At 36.9% G+C, this 19,778-nt stretch overlaps 1 protein-coding gene across 1 annotated transcript; it reads right to left on the minus strand.

Annotated features, from left to right (window-relative positions):
• Window positions 1-7,456: 7,456 nt before the first annotated feature.
• On the minus strand, window positions 7,457-18,455 carry LOC111391507 (uncharacterized protein At1g03900-like). Its single transcript, XM_023016740.1, has 5 exons — window positions 18,225-18,455; window positions 9,861-10,121; window positions 9,644-9,675; window positions 7,663-7,753; window positions 7,457-7,579 (listed from the first exon to the last, which is right to left on the minus strand). Exons 2-5 carry the CDS (start codon window positions 9,989-9,991, stop codon window positions 7,540-7,542), a joined length of 294 nt encoding a protein of 97 aa, XP_022872508.1. The 5' UTR covers window positions 9,992-10,121; window positions 18,225-18,455; the 3' UTR covers window positions 7,457-7,539.
• Window positions 18,456-19,778: the final 1,323 nt, after the last annotated feature.

The following is a 19,778-nucleotide window of genomic DNA, read 5'->3' on the forward strand; positions in this document are numbered from 1 at the left end:
GGAGACAGAGAGTTTGAGTTGAACCTGGTTTCTTTTTGGGATTTTCACACACGTGTACTAGAACTCGTTAATTTAACAATTGGTGATTGAAGTTGTTACAAAGTTTCAAGTTAGTTTTTAAAATTTCTTTTCGACAAAATCTATGCCCATTCTTATTGGTCACTCAGTTAAATGACCTTAACTTCATGTTTGATGGGTCGGCTGTCAAACAACAACGGTAAAGTAAATGACAGTTTATTTCAAGTTAGACGCTCTTTTTATTTTGTCATTTTTTTCGGTGCATGTGAAGACGAAGTTGAATTTAACGATTGACAGATTAGAACTGACGAAAAAACAAAAAGATTACCATCAACTCTATCGATTTTTCATTTGTTCATGTTACCATTTAAGAGTGAACACTCGAGTGGACTAAAAACAATTTAAGGACCAACTTAAGATTTTCCATCATTTCAATGGCTAATTGTGAAATTAACTTCAATAAATACTAATATTGGATCCTAAAGTTTTCCTTTTTCTTTTTCCCTATTTTTCTATGTTTTTACTATTAAAATAAATAGAACATCACAAATGGTTTGACTTGTTCATAATTGAGTCCTCCTCCAAACAATGATTTACGAAAGTAGGGCACGGCACATATTGATTTGCACCTAAAACAAAGAATATTCTCCACTTCTTGTTACAAAATCCATAGCCAAAGACCTAAGATCTAGGTAAAGCATATTAAACCCAAAAAAATGTATTTTCTTCAAACTTAAATAAAAATTATGCGCAATTCGGCAGGGAATAAAATCAAAATTTTAATCGATTTTGATAAAAATTAATAAAATTTAAGTGGTTGAAGAGTTAAGCATACCTATATACATGTTGTTAAAATTAATTGTTAAATTCGACATAAATTAAAATTCTATGTTTTTTTTTTAATACTACGAAATTGAGCCTATATAATTTATAATTTACTCAATTAAAGAAGTATGAATATATTTTCCTAGAGTGAAATATTCTACCGTGCCCCTATTTGACATCCATAACAATGGATTTATTTTGGGAAAAAAAATGTGTAAAATATTTTATTGTATGAATATGAAATTGAAAATAAATTTGAGAGAAAAAAAGAGTTTTGATTTGGATGTCAAACAGGAGCCAAGTTAAATGGTATTTCATTTGCAATAATTAATTTAACATATAAATTAAGCCCTTCGTTGATACTCATTATTTTGAAAATATATATTTCTCTTTCTTATTTGCATCCATGCATTTTTCAGTAAGATAATATTACAATCAAATCCAAAACTTTTTTTAGAATTTTTTGATCATATATTCTCCATAAAATTATTATTCAAAAATACATTTTGGATAAAAAAAAAAGAAAAAGAAAAAAAAAAGATGGAGCTTAGAGATGCTCTAATTGCCATAACATGATAGAAAAATCCAACCTGGAGGCCATAACAAACAACCTCATTCTTTGAGGGACCCACATTAGATGGACAAAACTGCTAAAGTCACACTTTGTTCACGATGAGATCACAACCCTCAAGAGGTTGGTAACATTCTAAGCCATTAAAATTGTTTTCAAATTCTTTGTAAAGAGGAATGATTCAACAAATTTAATCATTTTTAAATTTACATTTCATATGTCGATGTCATGTAGATGTATATATATATATATATATATATATATATGTATGTATGTATATTTTTAAACACTTTTGTATTCAATCGGCCCTTATTTATGATGGAGAAAAATGGTGGTAACAAATCCAACAAAACATAATAAGTATCAAATAGCTATCAAGATACAAGTGAAGCCAAAACTGACACATCAACCTACCTATTGTTGCCTAATGTTGGGAAAACTAAATTTATCCATACGAATAATACCTTTTAACACACTAGGACTTTGATTTAGGTACATGTACCTCGTCGTGAGTCCATCCGCCCCTTGTCAGGCTAGAAGGTCTGCTGCTTTATTTGCTTCTCTATACTGATATAAAATAGTAAAGTTGATGCTGTTAAGCAATTTTAATAATTCATCACAATAATCCCACACGTAGCAAACTCTGCATAGGTAGTTTGTTAACCAATTTACCACAACTGCTGAGTCACACTCGATCTATACATGTAGAAAACCTAGCTCTTTAGAAAGCTCTACCCCAGCTATGATGCCTTGCAATTCCGCTTCATTGTTTCTTCCATGCCCATATGAAGCAAAGAAACCAGTGACCATATTACCTTGATGATCCCTGATCACTCCCCCACCTCCAGAAGGTCCCGCATTACCAACACAATGCAGATCATTGAATTTTACCCAACCAGCATCAGGTTTCCTCCAAGAAACTAGTAGAGTCAGTTTACTCACCTTAGCACATATAGGCAGCTCTAAAACTTTGAGGATTTCATAATCTGTTTTGCTAAGCTTTGTAACTTGGTCTATTCCTTCAGCTAAGAGGCATGACCAAACCTTTATTGCAAACCAAACCTCCTCCATGGATTCTTGAACCCCTTCCATGCGTACCTTGCTATGACATCCCTATAGCTTCCATGTTATCAAGCTCGGTAAATGCCCAATTAAAATTCCATGTTGTGAGGTTTGTCTGCACATGTAAACCATCTGTTGATTCTTGTCTACCATGATTGTGCTTGCACGTAGTGTACTTCCAAGGCCAAAGAAGCCCACTTTCAAACTGCCTTTGCAATATCCCTAGCATTGAGTACATGATCAAGTGTTTCCACTTGTCCTTTATCATGACAATCACAACGTGAGATAAGAGTAACTCCTGTTTCTCTCACCTTAGAATCCACACTTAAGCAGTTCAACTTAGCTTTCCACATGCAAACAGCAACTTTTTTTGGTAGAGTTTTATCCTATATCCATTTCATCCAAGAAATCTGTAGACTCTTTGTCTTCACAATATCCCAGGCGCTTGAAGAAGGGAATTCTCCTTTGTCATTCGGTTTCCATATTATCATATCACTACCTTCTTTTCTGGCCCCAATGGTTTGTACTACTTCTATTGCATTCTCCTCTCCCACTAGCTCTTTAAGGTAAGTGATATTCCAGCCATCTTCAATCCAGCAATCTATGACCTTCGTCTTGAGTTAATTTCCTCCAAAGCATGCTCAATTAAAGGGCCATTTGTTAACTAGCGGTCATACCAAAAGGATATCAATCCTTCTTTGATCCTCCATTTCGAATTCTCATATACCTCAGGTAGAACCATTACGATTGCTTTCCACAAGCTAGATCCCCTGTGATTAGAATTCAGCAAGAGGTCTCTACTCTTTACATATTCAGCATCAAAGAAATTGGACAACAAACTGTTAGTAGTCATAATCCACCATCCAAGTTTCATGTGGAGAGAATTTTGAATTGCCGCAAAATCACGTACTCCAAGTCTGCCCTCTGTAATTAGTAAACATACTTTAGACCAAGCATGCCATTTCTTTTTCTGTATTCCATAATTCTCATTCCAAAAGCATGTGGATAGTAATGAGTTCATATTGTTAAGGATTCTCTTCGACACATTAACCATAGCTAACAAATGTATCACCATACAAGACTGAACATGACAAAGTAAATTAAGGCGACCCCCTTGAGAAAGTAACCTCATTTTCCAACTTGCTATCTTGATGCGGATTTTGGATACCAAATCCTTCAAATGCCTAGCCGTAATTCGACCAGAGATGATAGGCACTCCTAAGTAAACCACTGGAAAATGTCTCTCAGTAAAACCAATTAACGGAAGCAAGCCCCTCTTCCTTGTGTAGCTGATCCTTTTAGTGAAGAAGATGACGGATTTCTCAATATTAATAAATGGTCCTGACCACTTTTCATATGTATTTAGAGTCCTCATAAGTGTTTCCATTGATCTTTTACCTCCATCTTTGAACACTGCTACATTATCCGCATATAGCAAATGTGAAACCACAGGGCCCCCAAAAGGATGTAGAACCTCCCAATGTTGCCATCTTCACATTCTCTTGCTAGAAAGGTGTGATAAAACCTTTTCCATCATGATGAACAAATAAGGAGACAAAGAGTCGCCTTGACAGAGTCCTCTACTTGATTGGAAGAAACCTTTATAAGTCCCATCATCAATATAGAGAACTAAGGAGTTGTGACACACTCCGCCACCAAATCACAAAACTTTCTAGAAAAACCAAATCCTTCAAGCACACGTAGCAAAAACCTCCAATCTACTCTATCATAAGTCTTTGTCATGTCAATTTTTAGCATAACGTTACCACCTCTGATCTTCCTGTTCAAAGAGACCATTTCCTCGGTAAGGGTGATATTCTCAAAAAAATGCTTCTCTCTGAAATGAATGCGCCCTATTTAGGAGAGATAATCTTTGGCAGCAGTCTTGTCAATCGTTTGATAAGGATCTTTGAAAAGGCTTTGTAAACCACTAAGCATAGACTGATAGGTCTAAACTTGTCAAAACTCCCAGGTTGATCCACTTTAGGAATTAGGATAATGAAAGAAGAGGTGTAAAATTAGGGTAGATGACTGCCCTTGAAAAATTCTCTTCCTGCCTCCACCAATTCGACCTTTACTAAGTCCCAACACAACGTATAAAAACTAGCTCCAAATCTATTAGGCCTAGGACTACTCTCTGATGGTATAGAAAAAACTGCATCCTTCACCTCTTCTTCCGTTGGTTCTATGCAAAGGAATTTATTCTCCTCCTTTGTTACAACTACAGAGATTAGGAAGCCAAGTCTCCTTGCTCCGTAGTCCCATTGTCACGCAGAATTTGTTCAAAATAGTTAACAGCACCATCATGAACCTCTTTTGGCGAAGCTAACACTGTTCATCAGGCAACTGCATAGAAGAGATCTGTGAAGACCTTCTCTGTTGATTAACAACTATGTGAAAGAATTTTAAGTTTTAATCTCCTTTTGCAAGCCATTTCTTCTTTTTTTCTTTGATGTGCTAGTCTCGTTTCTTCCTTTTTCTCCCAAAGCTGTAACTTGACCTTAGTGGTAAGAAGCTTAGCCTCTAAATCCGGATCAAAGCCACTTTGCCACTGATTTTCCAGCATCTCGACTTTCTCTTCGAGGTCTTTAAATTTCCCCATCACCGACAAAGGTCTTCGATGGCCCCTACTTTTTTCCCCATCCTTACGAATGTTGGCTAACTGCACAATAGCAGATCAAGTAGTCAACATAGCTTGCTTCTTTGCGATCGATTATCTCACGGTTTGGTTTAGTTTAGGCCTAGCACATCCCTACTCTCTTGCCACTATCCATAGGTAATCATTAGCTTGAAAATCCTCCATGTTCTTCCAAAGCTTCCTATATTCACTTTGACTACATTTTGCGTAAACAAAAGAGACTAGTAAATTCTTTGTCCATCACGAAACCATCCTGTCACCATTTGGTCAGACATACCAACAATTTCAACCTCATATTTATTGTTCTAGGACACCCAGATTTTACCACCCATAGCTTCATTTGAACAAGAATTCTCAAAGCCTAGAAAGTTAGCTACTATTTGCATCCGATGTTCATCCATGAAAGGTTCCGAGATCCCCAAGAATAGGGACATTTTTCCTAACCAAACTATTTAACCTCCTCCTAGATGTGCATATACCTTGCACATTCCAAAATAACATTGTGTCAATCATAGATTCAATTTGGTGGGGCGAATAACCACCCGTTCTGATGTCCTCACTACCTTTGTCCCTTGCTTTTTTGATTTGGCCAAAGATGTATTCGCTCCCATGTCCGAACTGTAGCCTTTCTCCTTTCTAATGTTCCTCAAAGCATTTTCTTCCTCTCCATCCAAAAGTGCATCCGATAAAGTAGTGCCCTCTATATTTTCTGAGCTTTTAGACTGTAGTTGAAGTATGCTTTATATGTGTCAATCAATAGAATACTAAAAATTTTGACTTCCATGTACCTAAACTGTAATCCGTAAATTGCATTGGAGATGCTCTGAGAGTTCTTAAGATTGCATATGTTATTGTCAACAAACTTGAAATTTATAAGAGCCTGAAAATCTTGATGTTGAGTTATATATATATATATATAATCAAATACTAAATTTTTTTACTTCCATGTACCTATACGGTTATCCATAAATTGCATTAGAGATGCTCTGAGAGTTCTTAAGATTGAATATGTTATTGTCAACAATTTTAATTTCATAAGAGCCTGAAAATCTTGATGTTGTGAGTGAGAGTGTGAGTGAGAGTGAGAGTGCAAAATTTGATCTCAAGATCATAAAAAACCTTAGACTATGAGGGTGTAAAATGTTACATATCAAAAAATGTGATGGTTGAATAAGAGACATTTTCTAGGTACTTTCCTTTATTGAGTTATCCGTCCTTTGTCGCATGATCTAAGTGAAAATGCTATTCAATGTGGATTTGTTTTATTTTTGAATAAGTTGGATTGGAATTAGCTTTGTTTTGTCCTAATGATCGGTTATTGGAATGTGTTTTGGGTATCCTTCCACTCATTGCTATAGATTTTCCACTAAAATCAAGAAGTTTTGTAAGGAGAGAACTCGAGCCTCACACACAAAAAGGTAATCCCTCGTACTCCTATAACATGGGGACTACGGTGAAATAAACGTACTACTACTAGCATGAACCTGTAATGTACTCGTATAATGAAAAAAAAATGTCAACAATAATTAGATTTCGTAAAATCTAAAAATATTGATATTGGGTGCCTAGAGACATGTTTGACAGGTTGAAATCATTACACTAACACGAAAAAGAAAAACAAAATTCCTGTCTCTTGTCTTGACCAAATGTTGTATGTCTGACATGTCACAAGTGTAAACCACCTACTGGAGCATCATTTAGGAATTCGGTGCAATTGATACAACATACTTGTCTACTATGTAGTAAATTTCTAATGTAATGTACCAGTTAAACAAGGAATTGCAGAACTAAGAAAGAAAGACATGTAGTAACACAGTATGTAATACATGATACATAAAAAACATCATGCCAATGCATGTAAAACCATTATTACTTTCTATATATTAGTAAACCCCTTCAAACATGGAAACAACTCATAAAATTTAAGTATAAAGAGATCAAATTCCAAGATTAAGTTATCCAGCTGCTTGAAAATCTCAAAAATCATCATATGGTATATCTTGAATATTTTGGGATTCATGAGATCCTGATTCTTTTGGTTGTTCTTTCTCGGGGATCGATGAGTTGTCTTTAGGAGTTTTCTCGAGAGTGAATTTGGTGGGAGATCCTGAGGGAGAATTTAGAGGTGTAACAGCAGGCGAAAGGAGGGGCAGATGGGGGTGGTGGCAATTTGATACCTATTGCTGATTCTTTCTTGGCACCCTTGTCATCTAAGGAAAGATTATTGAACATTTGCTCAAAGAACTTGGACTTTATGTTGCCACTACTTTTCTGTTGAACACAAATAAGGGTATAAGCTACTGTATATACATTTATAGGAAAAATATGTAGAGACAATACAAGAGCACTTTACGTTCTTTAATTGAAACACCAAGGTCACCCCATCTTTTAAATTGTAATCAACTGAAGAAGTATTTTGGTGTTGCTATTCCATCTCTTCAACAGTTTTCTTCTTATTAAAGTACCTTCAAAAGTTGAATAAATGAAAAAACATTCGAAAAATGAAAAGGATTAAGGAAAATAAGAATACGAAGGACTGAAAAAATACTTCATATGGTCATGGAGGGCAGATTGGAAGTCATAAGCTTTGGGCCTTTCTCGAAACCCTATCCTAATGAAAGCATGGCGAAGGTGTCCACCTACATCAATTTAAATAATGATCATTCCAGGATGGCTATCTATACCAATATGCAAGAAAATAACGCAAAAGAAGTCATGGTAAAAGCCCATATGTAGAAACAAACACATAATAGATGCATTCTTTTCACATCCTTCAATTTTGATTCACACATTAATTGGGAAAGCCAACAAAAAGAGTCAATATCTGCTTCTTCTTTTCCTTCAGTTTGAGGTTCATGTAAGAACAGAGACTAAAAGATCATAGTCCAAAGTCCACAATCTACCCTGTAGAAAGTTGTAGAACTCCAATCCCATATATGTTCAGGAAATGACTGATAACCTTGTCGTTAAGTTTTTATAGAAGTGGGTCTGGATAATCCTTGGAAAGACCCAGAAGTGTCCCTAATGTTAGAAAAAGAAAGGAAAAATTCCTGAATTAGAGGTTTCTACGGTAGCATATATGGCCACATTTTCACATATTGTTTAAAGTTTTTGCACTCCGTGCTTCCACAGCTAAAGTGCTTAATTAAAATAGTAAGAGAATGGAGGAAGGGATCAAAAGAACACAAGGCAGAAGGGGGGGATATGACTCGTCTCTTTCAAGATGAAATATGGTTGGTATCAAACTACAGATATATAGTAAAGGCATGTTTGGCATGACTTTTGAAAAGTCAAAAGTAGCTTTTGAGACTAAAAATCTGCTTTTGAGTTCGTTTGGCTAATTTTCTAAAATTACATTATCAGATTGAAAGAGCTTTTATAGAAATCTAACCTAAGGTGGTTTCCTCTAAAAAACTCTTTTATAAAAAGCAAAAGCTATCCCAACTAGTTTCTTGATTTTCTTCTAAAGTAACGATTACAGAAGTCCTAAAAGCTCAGCAGGATATTGAGGCAGCCTCATATCATGTCTATTAACCACAAGCCTTTAGTAATGCAAACAATTGTAATATAGCAAGAGATTACAAAAAACACCAAAGATGCAAAACAGGCTTCATGAAAATTTTGATTTCAAACTTCTTCATGACCCAGGTTGGGGTGTTGGAGGTAATGGTTTCAAAAAATTATGCAGAATCTGAAGGTATCTTCTCAAAATAACTAGAACAAAATATTTTCCACAATAAAACTAATGTAGGTTTGATTTTGCATTACCTTGATGGAATAGCAGAAGGGTTGAAGTAACATATGTGATATGTCTACAATATAAGATGATACTTGGAGAAGAAAAATAAGAAATGAATAGTAATAAGTATATCCAAGAGAAATCAACACATATAATTTCTAGCTATATAGGACAACCTTAAAATTCAATCAAAACATGTTTGAGTGCAGAGAAGTTTCTTGTTCCTTTTTATGGGATGTTATCCAGGTGCCACATGGATTAAAAATTATCAAATAATATACCATTCAATAAGCTAAAAACTAATGCACATAATTGTCCTGGAAAGTGCATCGCTTGGCATCTCTTATGCAATGTCCAAAAAATGGGTCAAAGAATAAAATTACAGGAAAGATATATATTGGCATTCCATCCAAGTGTATAGAGACATACATTTATACGTATTGTCACTCGACATCTCTTACTGCTATACTAATCACTAAAATAGTCCCTTTATCCACTGAAAAGACTATAAAAGAACACCCAGCTAATTCCATTAGGGGCGAAGATACTTTTTGCAAGGAGATATAAGATCAAAATCTTGGCTCTTATGTAGTGGACCGTTAGATTGTCATGCACATTCATTGGTGAAGTGCCCATGCAATTAGATTGAAGTGAAATGGAAAACAAAAATAAAACATTGTTAGACAATCTTTATGGCTCTATTTTGCTACTATTAATCGGAAAACATGAAGGAAATAAAACTTTTAATGGAAAAAATAATTTTAAAAAAGAGATGAAAATTCTATATTACCAATATTCTCTTCTACTCGAACAACGAAATATCTGCAACAATACAGAATTAGCAAAATGAGTTAGAGAGCAAAATAGGTTGCTGGTTTTGAAGTCAATAGAATTTGTAAAATATAAATACCAGAAGTCTCAAATGAAACACCACATCACACCACTTTTAAGCATTTCAAAAATTGTTCTCATAAGAAGTGATTAATATGGTGATTAGTTTTGCAAACCTGCTGCTATCAATTACAGGCTCCACAGGGTGTGGCTCCCTATCTCTCAAAAATGCCCGAGCATACAATTCACCTATTTTAGACATATTTGTGATCAGCAACAAAACATATTGAGAAAAGTTATGGAACATTAACTTTTATTGAACTCCAACAAATCCACCTGTCTTCTTGTTTTCTAATCGGATAATGCATTCTTCTCCTTTGCTAATAACTTTTAGAGTGCCTTCCCATGCCCATTTATTGACATTCCACTCATCAGCCCTACAAGAAAGAAAAGTTCGATTATAGTTTCAACCCCCATCCCTTAAATGAATTTGCAGCAACAAGTACGTCATCTACATCTCCACATTCTAGTTTTAGATGTAATGTAAAAGGCGACAACCATAACAATGTAGCAAGCTTATGTATTGGAAATAGAGAATTAAATATACACACTCAAAAATTTTGCTAAATGGCCATATAATGACCGTTGCTCGGTTCATTGAAATGTTTTTGTTTAGATTAATTTAGACAAGCTTTAACCAAAAAACAAAAAAGAAAATTAGAGAATTTCTAATGCAGTCCTGAAGATAAATTATTCTTTGCTGGACCATTACTCAACTCTACAAAGATTTATCCCATACTTCTGTGCAATTGACCTCATGGATTCTTTTTCACTCTACAGTGTCAAGAGCCACATCCAAGGCCAAATCACAAAAGCTCGAAATATTTTTTTAATTACCTTAAATTATGTAGGCCTCTTCCTCAATATTTCTCACAAAATATATTCATAACTGGTGTATCTAGAACCCTCCATCAAATATGTCCAACTATCTTAATTGAACCGCACACTACAATTAGTGTCAGTTTAACAACTTGTAAAATATGCTCAATACTAACTCTATCTCTTAAAGTTATACAGAAAATTTCTCTTAACATTCTCATCTCAAATTTTGTAAATGTTTCTTAAAAGTCAAATATTCAATCCCATGAAACATCGCTGGTTTAATTGTAGCAGTCCTCTCTTGACTATAACTAAAACCAATAAATTGTAGACTGCAAACATTTGCGATAAATGATCAACATTGTTCACATGTTCGTTTCATTTTCTAACAAGTCCCAAGATGGAAAAGATTGCACAATGAAGAATTTTCATTTATCAGATTGAACAAGCTTATTGACTATAGGTTGAAATAATGTTGCTTCTTTGCAAAAGTTGTTCACATTAACTTGTCCATAAAAAAGCCTTTTTACCTATTTTACACTTTAGAGAGCTTTGATCCTTTATTGACAAGCATAATCCTATCATAGATCCAATTGTAGGCAGCAAATGCCCGAATTCTTCAATATAAGCTTCCAAAGGGAATTTCTACATATGATGAACTCATCAAAAGGTTAGGAGAAACTTATATTGGATCACAAATATTGTTTCTCCCAAAGGATAGGAGCAAGAGAATTATTTCCTCTTAGAATAAAACTATTATTCGTGATGATGCACCCATGAAATTATTGCATCCATATGGATCCAGCTCTCTGTTTTTCACTCTTCAGAACTTGTTGAAACAACAAAGTAATTTTTCATTCAAGCAACCTCAACTAGCTCTGAAATTTGGTGAGAAACATCTTCACATCGTAACAGACTCTCCAAGTATGAAAAATTTGTTTGATAAGTACCTCTAATATATACGCAACATGATACATCTAGCTTCACAATATATCTTTGGTACAATTTTGCTGCATCACAATCAAACATACTCCAAATGACTCAAAATTTGTGAGATACCAACTAACACTTCAAGGAACTAACCACTATAGGTAGTTCTGAAATTCATGTTGCAAGCTCGTCTTTTAAATGCACAAGAGGAAAGTGCATGAAAATACAATTATGCTCACATCATATTTCTTCAATAAATTTTGGTTGTATAATATGCCACACTTAATTCAAGGAAAAAAAATCAATTAATTTACTTGTGTTTGTTATCAAAATTCAGAGTTTCAACTTTTTATTGCAACAAGGACTCATGCAAACACGTTTAGGGGTTATGTCACACTCAACAAATAGTTTGTGGTTATATGTATAACATAAATCTAAATTGTTATCCAACAATGCATAGAAGGGAAAATATGAGCAAGATGAAATATCTTTTATGGGAATCATAGTAGAGATATTATATCGAAGACATTAGAGAGAAAACCTGTAAGAAGCTGTGATTTTCCGTGGAGGGATCATCAATTAAGAGAAATATTAGGTTGATATTAGGTTGATATCAAAATAACTTCAACACTATCCAGATAAGTGACCAATAAAAGGAACCTCAAATGACAATGCACTCAGTTCAGTTTTGGATTACACATATGGAACCATTAAGCAATAAGATTTAATATGAAATAACATTCATATCTCAGTTGTTTGAGCTTTTCATTATGATAGGAATATTAATAAAAGGTAAAATACAATTTACGTAGAATATGTACTAGATTTGATACACTTTATAGAATTGATGATTGGCTGTTAAGAAAAAAATGTACATAAGATTAATGCATGATGGAATGAGGATGTTAAGATGGATGTGTGGCTATACCACTATACTAGTACAATAATTTATTCAAAATACATGTGATGTAGGGAGATTAATAAATCTGTGGATAACAAGAAGGGATGGGGGAGGGAAGAGAAGAAGAATATAGAGGAGGGGAAGAGGGCAAAACGGTTGCAAGCCAAATCTTTAATTAATCAAAATTCATCATCTCAAATAACAATGTAAGATAGGTTTAAATACTGGAAAATAATACAAACCTAGGGTTAAGCCCAATACACAAGTCCATAAAATTAAAATAACCTAAATTCCAACTAAAATAATTAAAATTGCTAAAATTAATTAAAATTGGATGTCCTCATCAATTCTCCCGGGGTGGGAGAGAAAACTCGACCCTGTCGAGTGGCTATTTCACCATAGGCATCTGTCAATCTCCCAACCATAAGCTGAGTGGCTGGGCAAGCTTCTTCCTGCGTCTGTAGAAATGCGTCAGTGGCGGTCTGAACCTGGTGTCCTCACCAACTCCCCTCGGGTGGACGGGAGGCGATCTGGGCCAAGGAAGATCCTGCTGACTCCGATAAAGCTCTAGCAAATCTGGATCCAAATGTTGTAGTGTCTCCCTGGAGATCCATGCACAATCAGAATCTGGTCGACCAACCCAACGAACAAGGAAGCGCTGAACCTCTCCATCATTAGTGAACACAATTTCTTCATCTAAAATAGCATCAATTTTATCTGTGTGTGTTGTGATAGGTGGTAGTGGGTTAGAGGGGGCCAAAGAATTAGGATCAAGGTCCACAAAAGGAGGTAACAGGGGATCATCTGAGGGAATGAAATGGCTTTTATAAGCTACAATGTCTTCAACATTGAAAGTATGGTGTTAACCAATGTGGGATGGAATGTCGACAATATATGCATTTGGACCAACTTGCTTTAAAATTTTAAAAGGACCAGCACTACGAGCTTGCAATTTGGAGGCGGGTCCATGTAGACGCCGCTCTGGCCTAATTCGAACCATAACGTAATCCCCAACATTAAACTCAATGTGTCGTTTATGTAAATCAGCTTGTAGTTTATAATTTGCATTACTAGCTTCAAGTTGTTTATTGATCTCAATGTGCAAATCACGAAGGTGTTGTGCAAATGCTTCGGCTGATACTGACACTCTAGCCCGTGGGGACATAGGGATGAGATCTAATGGTTTCCTAGGCTTGTATCTGTGAACGGCTTTAAATGGACTCATACCTAATGAACGATTTACGGAGCTATTATACGCGATTTGAGCGATCGGAAGGATTAAATCCCAATTCCGAAGGTTCTCCCGAACCAGACAACGTAATAGGTTACCAAGACTCCGATTAACAACTTCGGTCTGACCGTCAGTTTGAGGGTGGTAGGCTGTAGAAAATTTTAATTTGGTACCCATCTTATGCCACAAAGTCCTCCAAAAATGGCTAGTGAAGCGAACTTCCCTATCGGACACGATGGTCTTGGGAAGCCCATACAGTTTGACAATCTCATTAAAGAATAACATGGCAACCTTGGAAGCATCCGATGTTTTGCTACAGGGGATAAAGTGAGCCATTTTCGAGAAACGATTGACAACCACGAAAATAGAATCATGCTTCTTTGGGGTGCGTGGCAGTCCTAGCACAAAATTCATACTAACGTCTTGCTAAGGACAATTGGGGACGGGGAGAGGAGTGTATAGGCCTGTGTTCTGCTTCTTCTGTTTGGCCAATTGACAAGTGTTACATGTACTAACAATTTTAGCCACATCTCTCTTTAAACTAGGCCAATAGAATTGGCGTTCAACCTCCTCAATGGTCTTATCACGCCCAAAGTGACCGGCTAACCCTCCCGCGTGAACTTCCCACACTATAAAATCTCGAACTGAAGTTCGAGGGATGCACAATTTATTGGCTCGGAAGAGATAACCCTTCTCAAGTCGAAAGCCATCTGTGCCGTTTGATTGTCCTCCTTGCAAATCGAGAAAGATATCCTTAAAATCTGGGCATGCCTCGTAATCCTCCTTAAGCCTTTCAAAACCAATGACTTTGACACTCATGATCGACAAAAGGGAGACACGACGACTTAACGCGTCAGCTGCTTGGTTCTCCACGCCCTTCTTGTGTTTTAAAACGAACGAATAGGCCTGTAAATATTCAACCCAACGTCCATGCCTAGAACTTAATCTCTTCTGAGAGTTGAGGTAACGGAGGGCTTCGTGGTCCGAATAAAGGACGAATTCTTGGGGCAACAAGTAGTGGCGCCAATAGTGCAAAGCCTGGACCACCGTATACAGTTCCTTATCATACGTTGAATATCGTCGTTTGGCCTCATTTAACTTTTCACTGAAATAGGCGACAGGGTGACGATCCTGACTTAAGACTCCGCCTATACCTACCCCAGAAGCGTCACATTCAACTTCAAAGACTTTGGAAAAATCGGGAAGACGCATGACAGGAGCTTCTATCATTCGCTCCTTGATTAACTTAAAGGCCTTCGCCACCCCGCGTGTCCAATGAAACTCCCCTTTTTTCATGCACTCCGTGATAGGCGCCATAATAGTGCTAAACCCTTTAATAAAACGGAGGTAAAATGTAGCTAAGCCGTGAAAGCTCCTGACATCATGAATGGCCTTAGGCTCAGGCCAGTCAATTATCGCCTGAATCTTAGTAGGGTCAGCAGACACTCCTGTCGACGAGACGATGAACCCTAGAAAAACTACGCTATCGGTGAAAAAGGAACATTTCTTGACATTAGCATACAGGTTAGTCTCGCGAAGGGTAGAGCAAACTTGTTTGAGGTGGTCACGATGTTGCTCCTTGGTTTTACTATAGATGAGGATATCATCAAAGTAGACAACAAGAAACTTACCCATGAACGGCCGAAGAGTTTGTGTCATTACCCGCATGAAGGTACTCGGCGCATTACTTAGCCCAAAAGGCATGACCAGCCATTTATAAAGGCCATCTTTCGTCTTAAACGCAGTCTTCCACTCGTCCCCTGGGCGAATTCTAATTTGATGGTACCCACTCTTTAGATCGATCTTTGAAAAGATTGTCGCGCCAACCATCATATCCAGCATATCATCAAGCCTGGGAATGGGAAAACGATACTTCACCGTGATCCTATTGATAGCGCGACTATCCACACACATTCTCCAAGATCCATCCTTTTTGGGCGTCAATAGGGCGGGGACTGCACATGGGCTTAAACTCTCACGAATGAATCCTTTGTTGAGAAGGTCATCTACTTGCCTTTGGAGCTCAGCGTGCTCGGTAGGATTCATCCTATAATGTGGCAAATTTGGAAGGGATGCACCGGGGACGAAATCTTTGGCATGTTGAATATCTCTTAGCGGAGGTAGATGATCAGGTAGGTCCTCCGGAAAGACATCTCGAAACTCCTGAAGGATCGATTGGACTTCCGCAGTATCTTCACTTGTGGAGTTAGATGAAACCTCCATGACTACTAAGACGAACACAATTGAGTCACCAACAATTGTACGCTCAAACTCTGTAGGACTAATGATAGGCAACCCCTTTTGTTCTACACTTTTCTTCGCTTCTGGTGAGCTAGCCGGCTTTAGGGGTAGTGGGTTAAGGTGAATCTTCTTTCCATTAAACACGAAGGAGCAGGAATTGGATCGACCATATATGGTTACATCTAGGTCAAATAGCCAAGGTCGTCCTAAGATGATGTGCCCGACGTCCATCGAAATAACGTCACACCATATATGGTCCTTATACTCCAGGAACTGGATAGGGACTAAACAACGCTCCTTAACAGCTATAGAGGAGGTGTCAACCCAAGAGACACTATAAGGTTGGGGGTGAGGAACTGGCTTCAACCCTAGACGGGATATAGTAGCCTTCGAAACCGCATTAATACAGCTGCCACTATCCACGATAACTTTACAGCCCTTGTTATTAATCTTGATGTAGGTGTGGAAGATGGCATGACGGCGCCAATCGTCGGCATCCTTAGGCTGGGTGAGGGTGCAACGGACGACACCGACTCTGGGTGTATGTGGGATAATGGGACTAGCCTGAATGAAGGTATCCTCACTGTCCTCCAAGTCTTCAAACTCTTCTAACTTAGGCTCATAAACCTGATCCTCTAGTGGTTCGACGACTATATCCTCACGTTCGTCCAGAACTAGGGCTCGGCTAGGGCACTTAGAAGCAATGTGACCAAAACCCTTACAGTTGAAGCATTGCAAACGAGAGGATGTCCTTGAAACCTCAAGGTTGTAGTGCGGGAGTCACTACGATTTCTATACGGTGTCCTAGTCACTAGTTCATAATCTCGAACGAAAGAGTAGGCGTGGTCGAGAGTGGTGACACCCCTAAGGACAAGCTCGCGCCTAAGTTCGTCTTTTAAGCCTTGCCTAAACCTACTTAAAGTCATAACTTCATCCTCAACAACCTGACATTTCATTCGAAGCTCATCAAACTGAGCCACATATTCGGTCACAGGTCGATTGCCTTGTGTAAGTGCGTTCCATTGATCCAGCAAGTTACCCCTATAAGATTGGGGTAAATATTTTTCTTGAAGGCGACGCTTCATTTCATCCCAACTCCCAACAGGGGGAGCATGACGCCTTTCAAGGAGGTCCTCAACACTCTCCCAAAAGAGCTGAGCAGTGCCAGTTAACTTCAAACTGGCAAATTGTACCCTCCGATCTTCCGGGACCCCATACCATGCAAAGAAGCGATCCATATCTCTAACCCATTGATTGAATGCACTAGGATCTAGACAACCGTCAAACGTAGGGGCATCCAACTTAATGTTTCGAAAGAGGCGCTCCTCGTGGCGAGGGGGAGATTGTGTACCATGACGATAATACCCCCGCTCTCGTTCCCGAGCCTGATTCCCTTCCCTACGACCATGTCGGGCGTGGTGTCGACCACCTTGTGGGCGACGATGAGGCCTATTAATGGAAGCCTCAGAGTTCTCAGGCTCAGTCGAATATGGGATTGGGTCAAGAGTATTCAACCTAGCGGTTAGGGCTCTATTCTCTTCACGAGTAGTGGCTACCTCAGTTTGGACAGCTGTTAGTTGATTTTGTAATTGTGCAAGCTGTCTGGTGAGGGCCTCAATTTGGGCGGGGTCCATGGCAAGGTTACTAGAGTTAGAGGCAGTAACGCGACCACTACGCAATTGCATACACGGTAACACGACTACGTAAAGTGCACTACTGAGATCAATAATCAACAATCAACTAGTGCCAACCGAAAAATTAGTTATTGAAATTATTATTATTATTATTTATTTATTTATTATTTATTTATTTTTTTTATTTTTTTGTTATTTTGTCAATTTAAAGGTTGGGGTTACTTATGGCTCGATCGCAAGCTAATACTACTAATGCTAATAAAATAGAAAAGCAAATGTCCAAATACTAGGTCTAGTCACGTGGGGTAAACGATTGAGTAATGAAATTTAGTTCGTGAAATATAATCGAATAGGTTTAAGGCAGTATTATCAAAGGGCTAGTACATATCAATGGAATTTAGTTCGTGAAAGACAATCAAATAGGTTGAAGGCAATATTATCAAATGGCCAGCACACAGCGAATTAATTTATGCAATTCTAAAATAAAGAAATAGTGTCAACTAAAAATAAATCGATTTCATAATGCCTGATATCCTTCGATATTAACAGCTTTCTGAACAAATCTCTTTCAATATTGAAATATAACAAAAATGTAGGGTTTTATTTCCAAAATCTATATCCCCAGTTAACTGGAAAAAAATAAATAATTAAATAATTAATTAAAATAATTGTACAAACCCTCCCATCATTCTAATAAAAAAATCCAAAAAGAAAAAGAAATTACCAAATAAATGTAACATTCAGATACTTGAAATAGAACCAGCTCAATTGCTTCTTCTTCTTCTTCTTCTTCTTCTTCTTCTTCTTCTTCTTCTTCTTCCAAATTCTTTTCCTTCTCCATATGATCTATTTTACTCCAAACTGAATTTCAATGAATCTTCAATACAATTGCCTTCGATCTGAACTCTAGGACTATGGAGCAGAAATTCGGGGACCAAATTGATATTTTTTGTAAAATCTGAGGGGGTTTTCTGGAAGTAAAATTTTTTGCTGGCTTCATAGCGTCATATAGCATTATCTAGATGCCGTTGATTCAGTGGAGTTAATTCTATTCGTCGGATCTGTTGACTTGTTCTGATATGTTTGATTTAAGTAGGTGGAATGGATTGTGGACTTACGAAGAAAAGAAGCTCCATTTATTCTCAGCATATACCCTTTCATTAATAAATTAATTTTTAATTGTAAATAAAATTTATATTTACTGAGGACTTGAATTTGTTTCTTCATTTTCATGTCCGAAGAGTACCCTTCTTATATCTGTCATATAAGCGAATTATAGTTTACTATTCGAATGTAGTAGTCAACAAGCCGAATCAAGCTTGAATGGTTGGATAGTGTACCATATCATCTCGGCCCATTGCCTCCTCTCGTATCTTAAGGTGAATTTAGAATTGGATTGGGCCTACCAAAATAGTTTGGGCCATTTGAGAGAGCTCATATTGATTTTTAAAACTTTCCAAAATTCCAAATCCTCTATAAAGACATAGAAATTACACCACGCCCTACTTTAAAATTTTATAATCAGATGGGATATTTCATTGTTAAAAAATCAAATGTTTTATTAATTAATTAATATATTAAAAAACTAAATATACAAAAACCCTAATCATCATCCTCTCCATCTCTCACTTCTCTCTTCTTTCTCGTACATCATCATTAAGATATCGTCGGCACCATGCTGCTCATGATGTTTGTTCATGAAATTATATTTTGATTTAAATTACCGCAAGTATATGGTTTGTTAACAAGTAATAAAGTGAAAAAATTGAGTTTGAATGTCATCTCACAAAGATTGTGTAGTTTAATTTTATCTAATTGCCTTAACCGAAATTGAATGATAGAACAAGATTTGTGATGACTTGACTTAACCCTAATTTTGATCTAGTAAGCAGATATGTATTACTCACTTGACTTCGAATGCAAAAATGAATGTTAGATGCAAATTTGATGAAATCAATGAATAAGAATCGCACTAGGATCACGAATCCCCACGTAATTGACAACACATTGACATTTTGAATAATCAATACTCCTAACTCTATCTAATGATCTCTCTCGAGTAAAGTTGAACCTATTTTCATATGTCACTAGCATATATCTCTATGACGGATGTAAGTATACAAGAAGACATGTAGTTTTGTGAGCGTTTAAGAATTCACGCAACGCATAACGGTATATCTCTATCCCCTATCGGACCTACGATGATTTATACCATGTCGAACTCATTCCCCTTCTCTCGAATGCATGAAATAAATCACCATATTCATATAATTACGTG

Source organism: Olea europaea, unplaced genomic scaffold, assembly GCF_002742605.1.
Source record: "Olea europaea var. sylvestris unplaced genomic scaffold, O_europaea_v1 scaffold798, whole genome shotgun sequence".
Taxonomy (NCBI): domain Eukaryota; kingdom Viridiplantae; phylum Streptophyta; class Magnoliopsida; order Lamiales; family Oleaceae; genus Olea; species Olea europaea.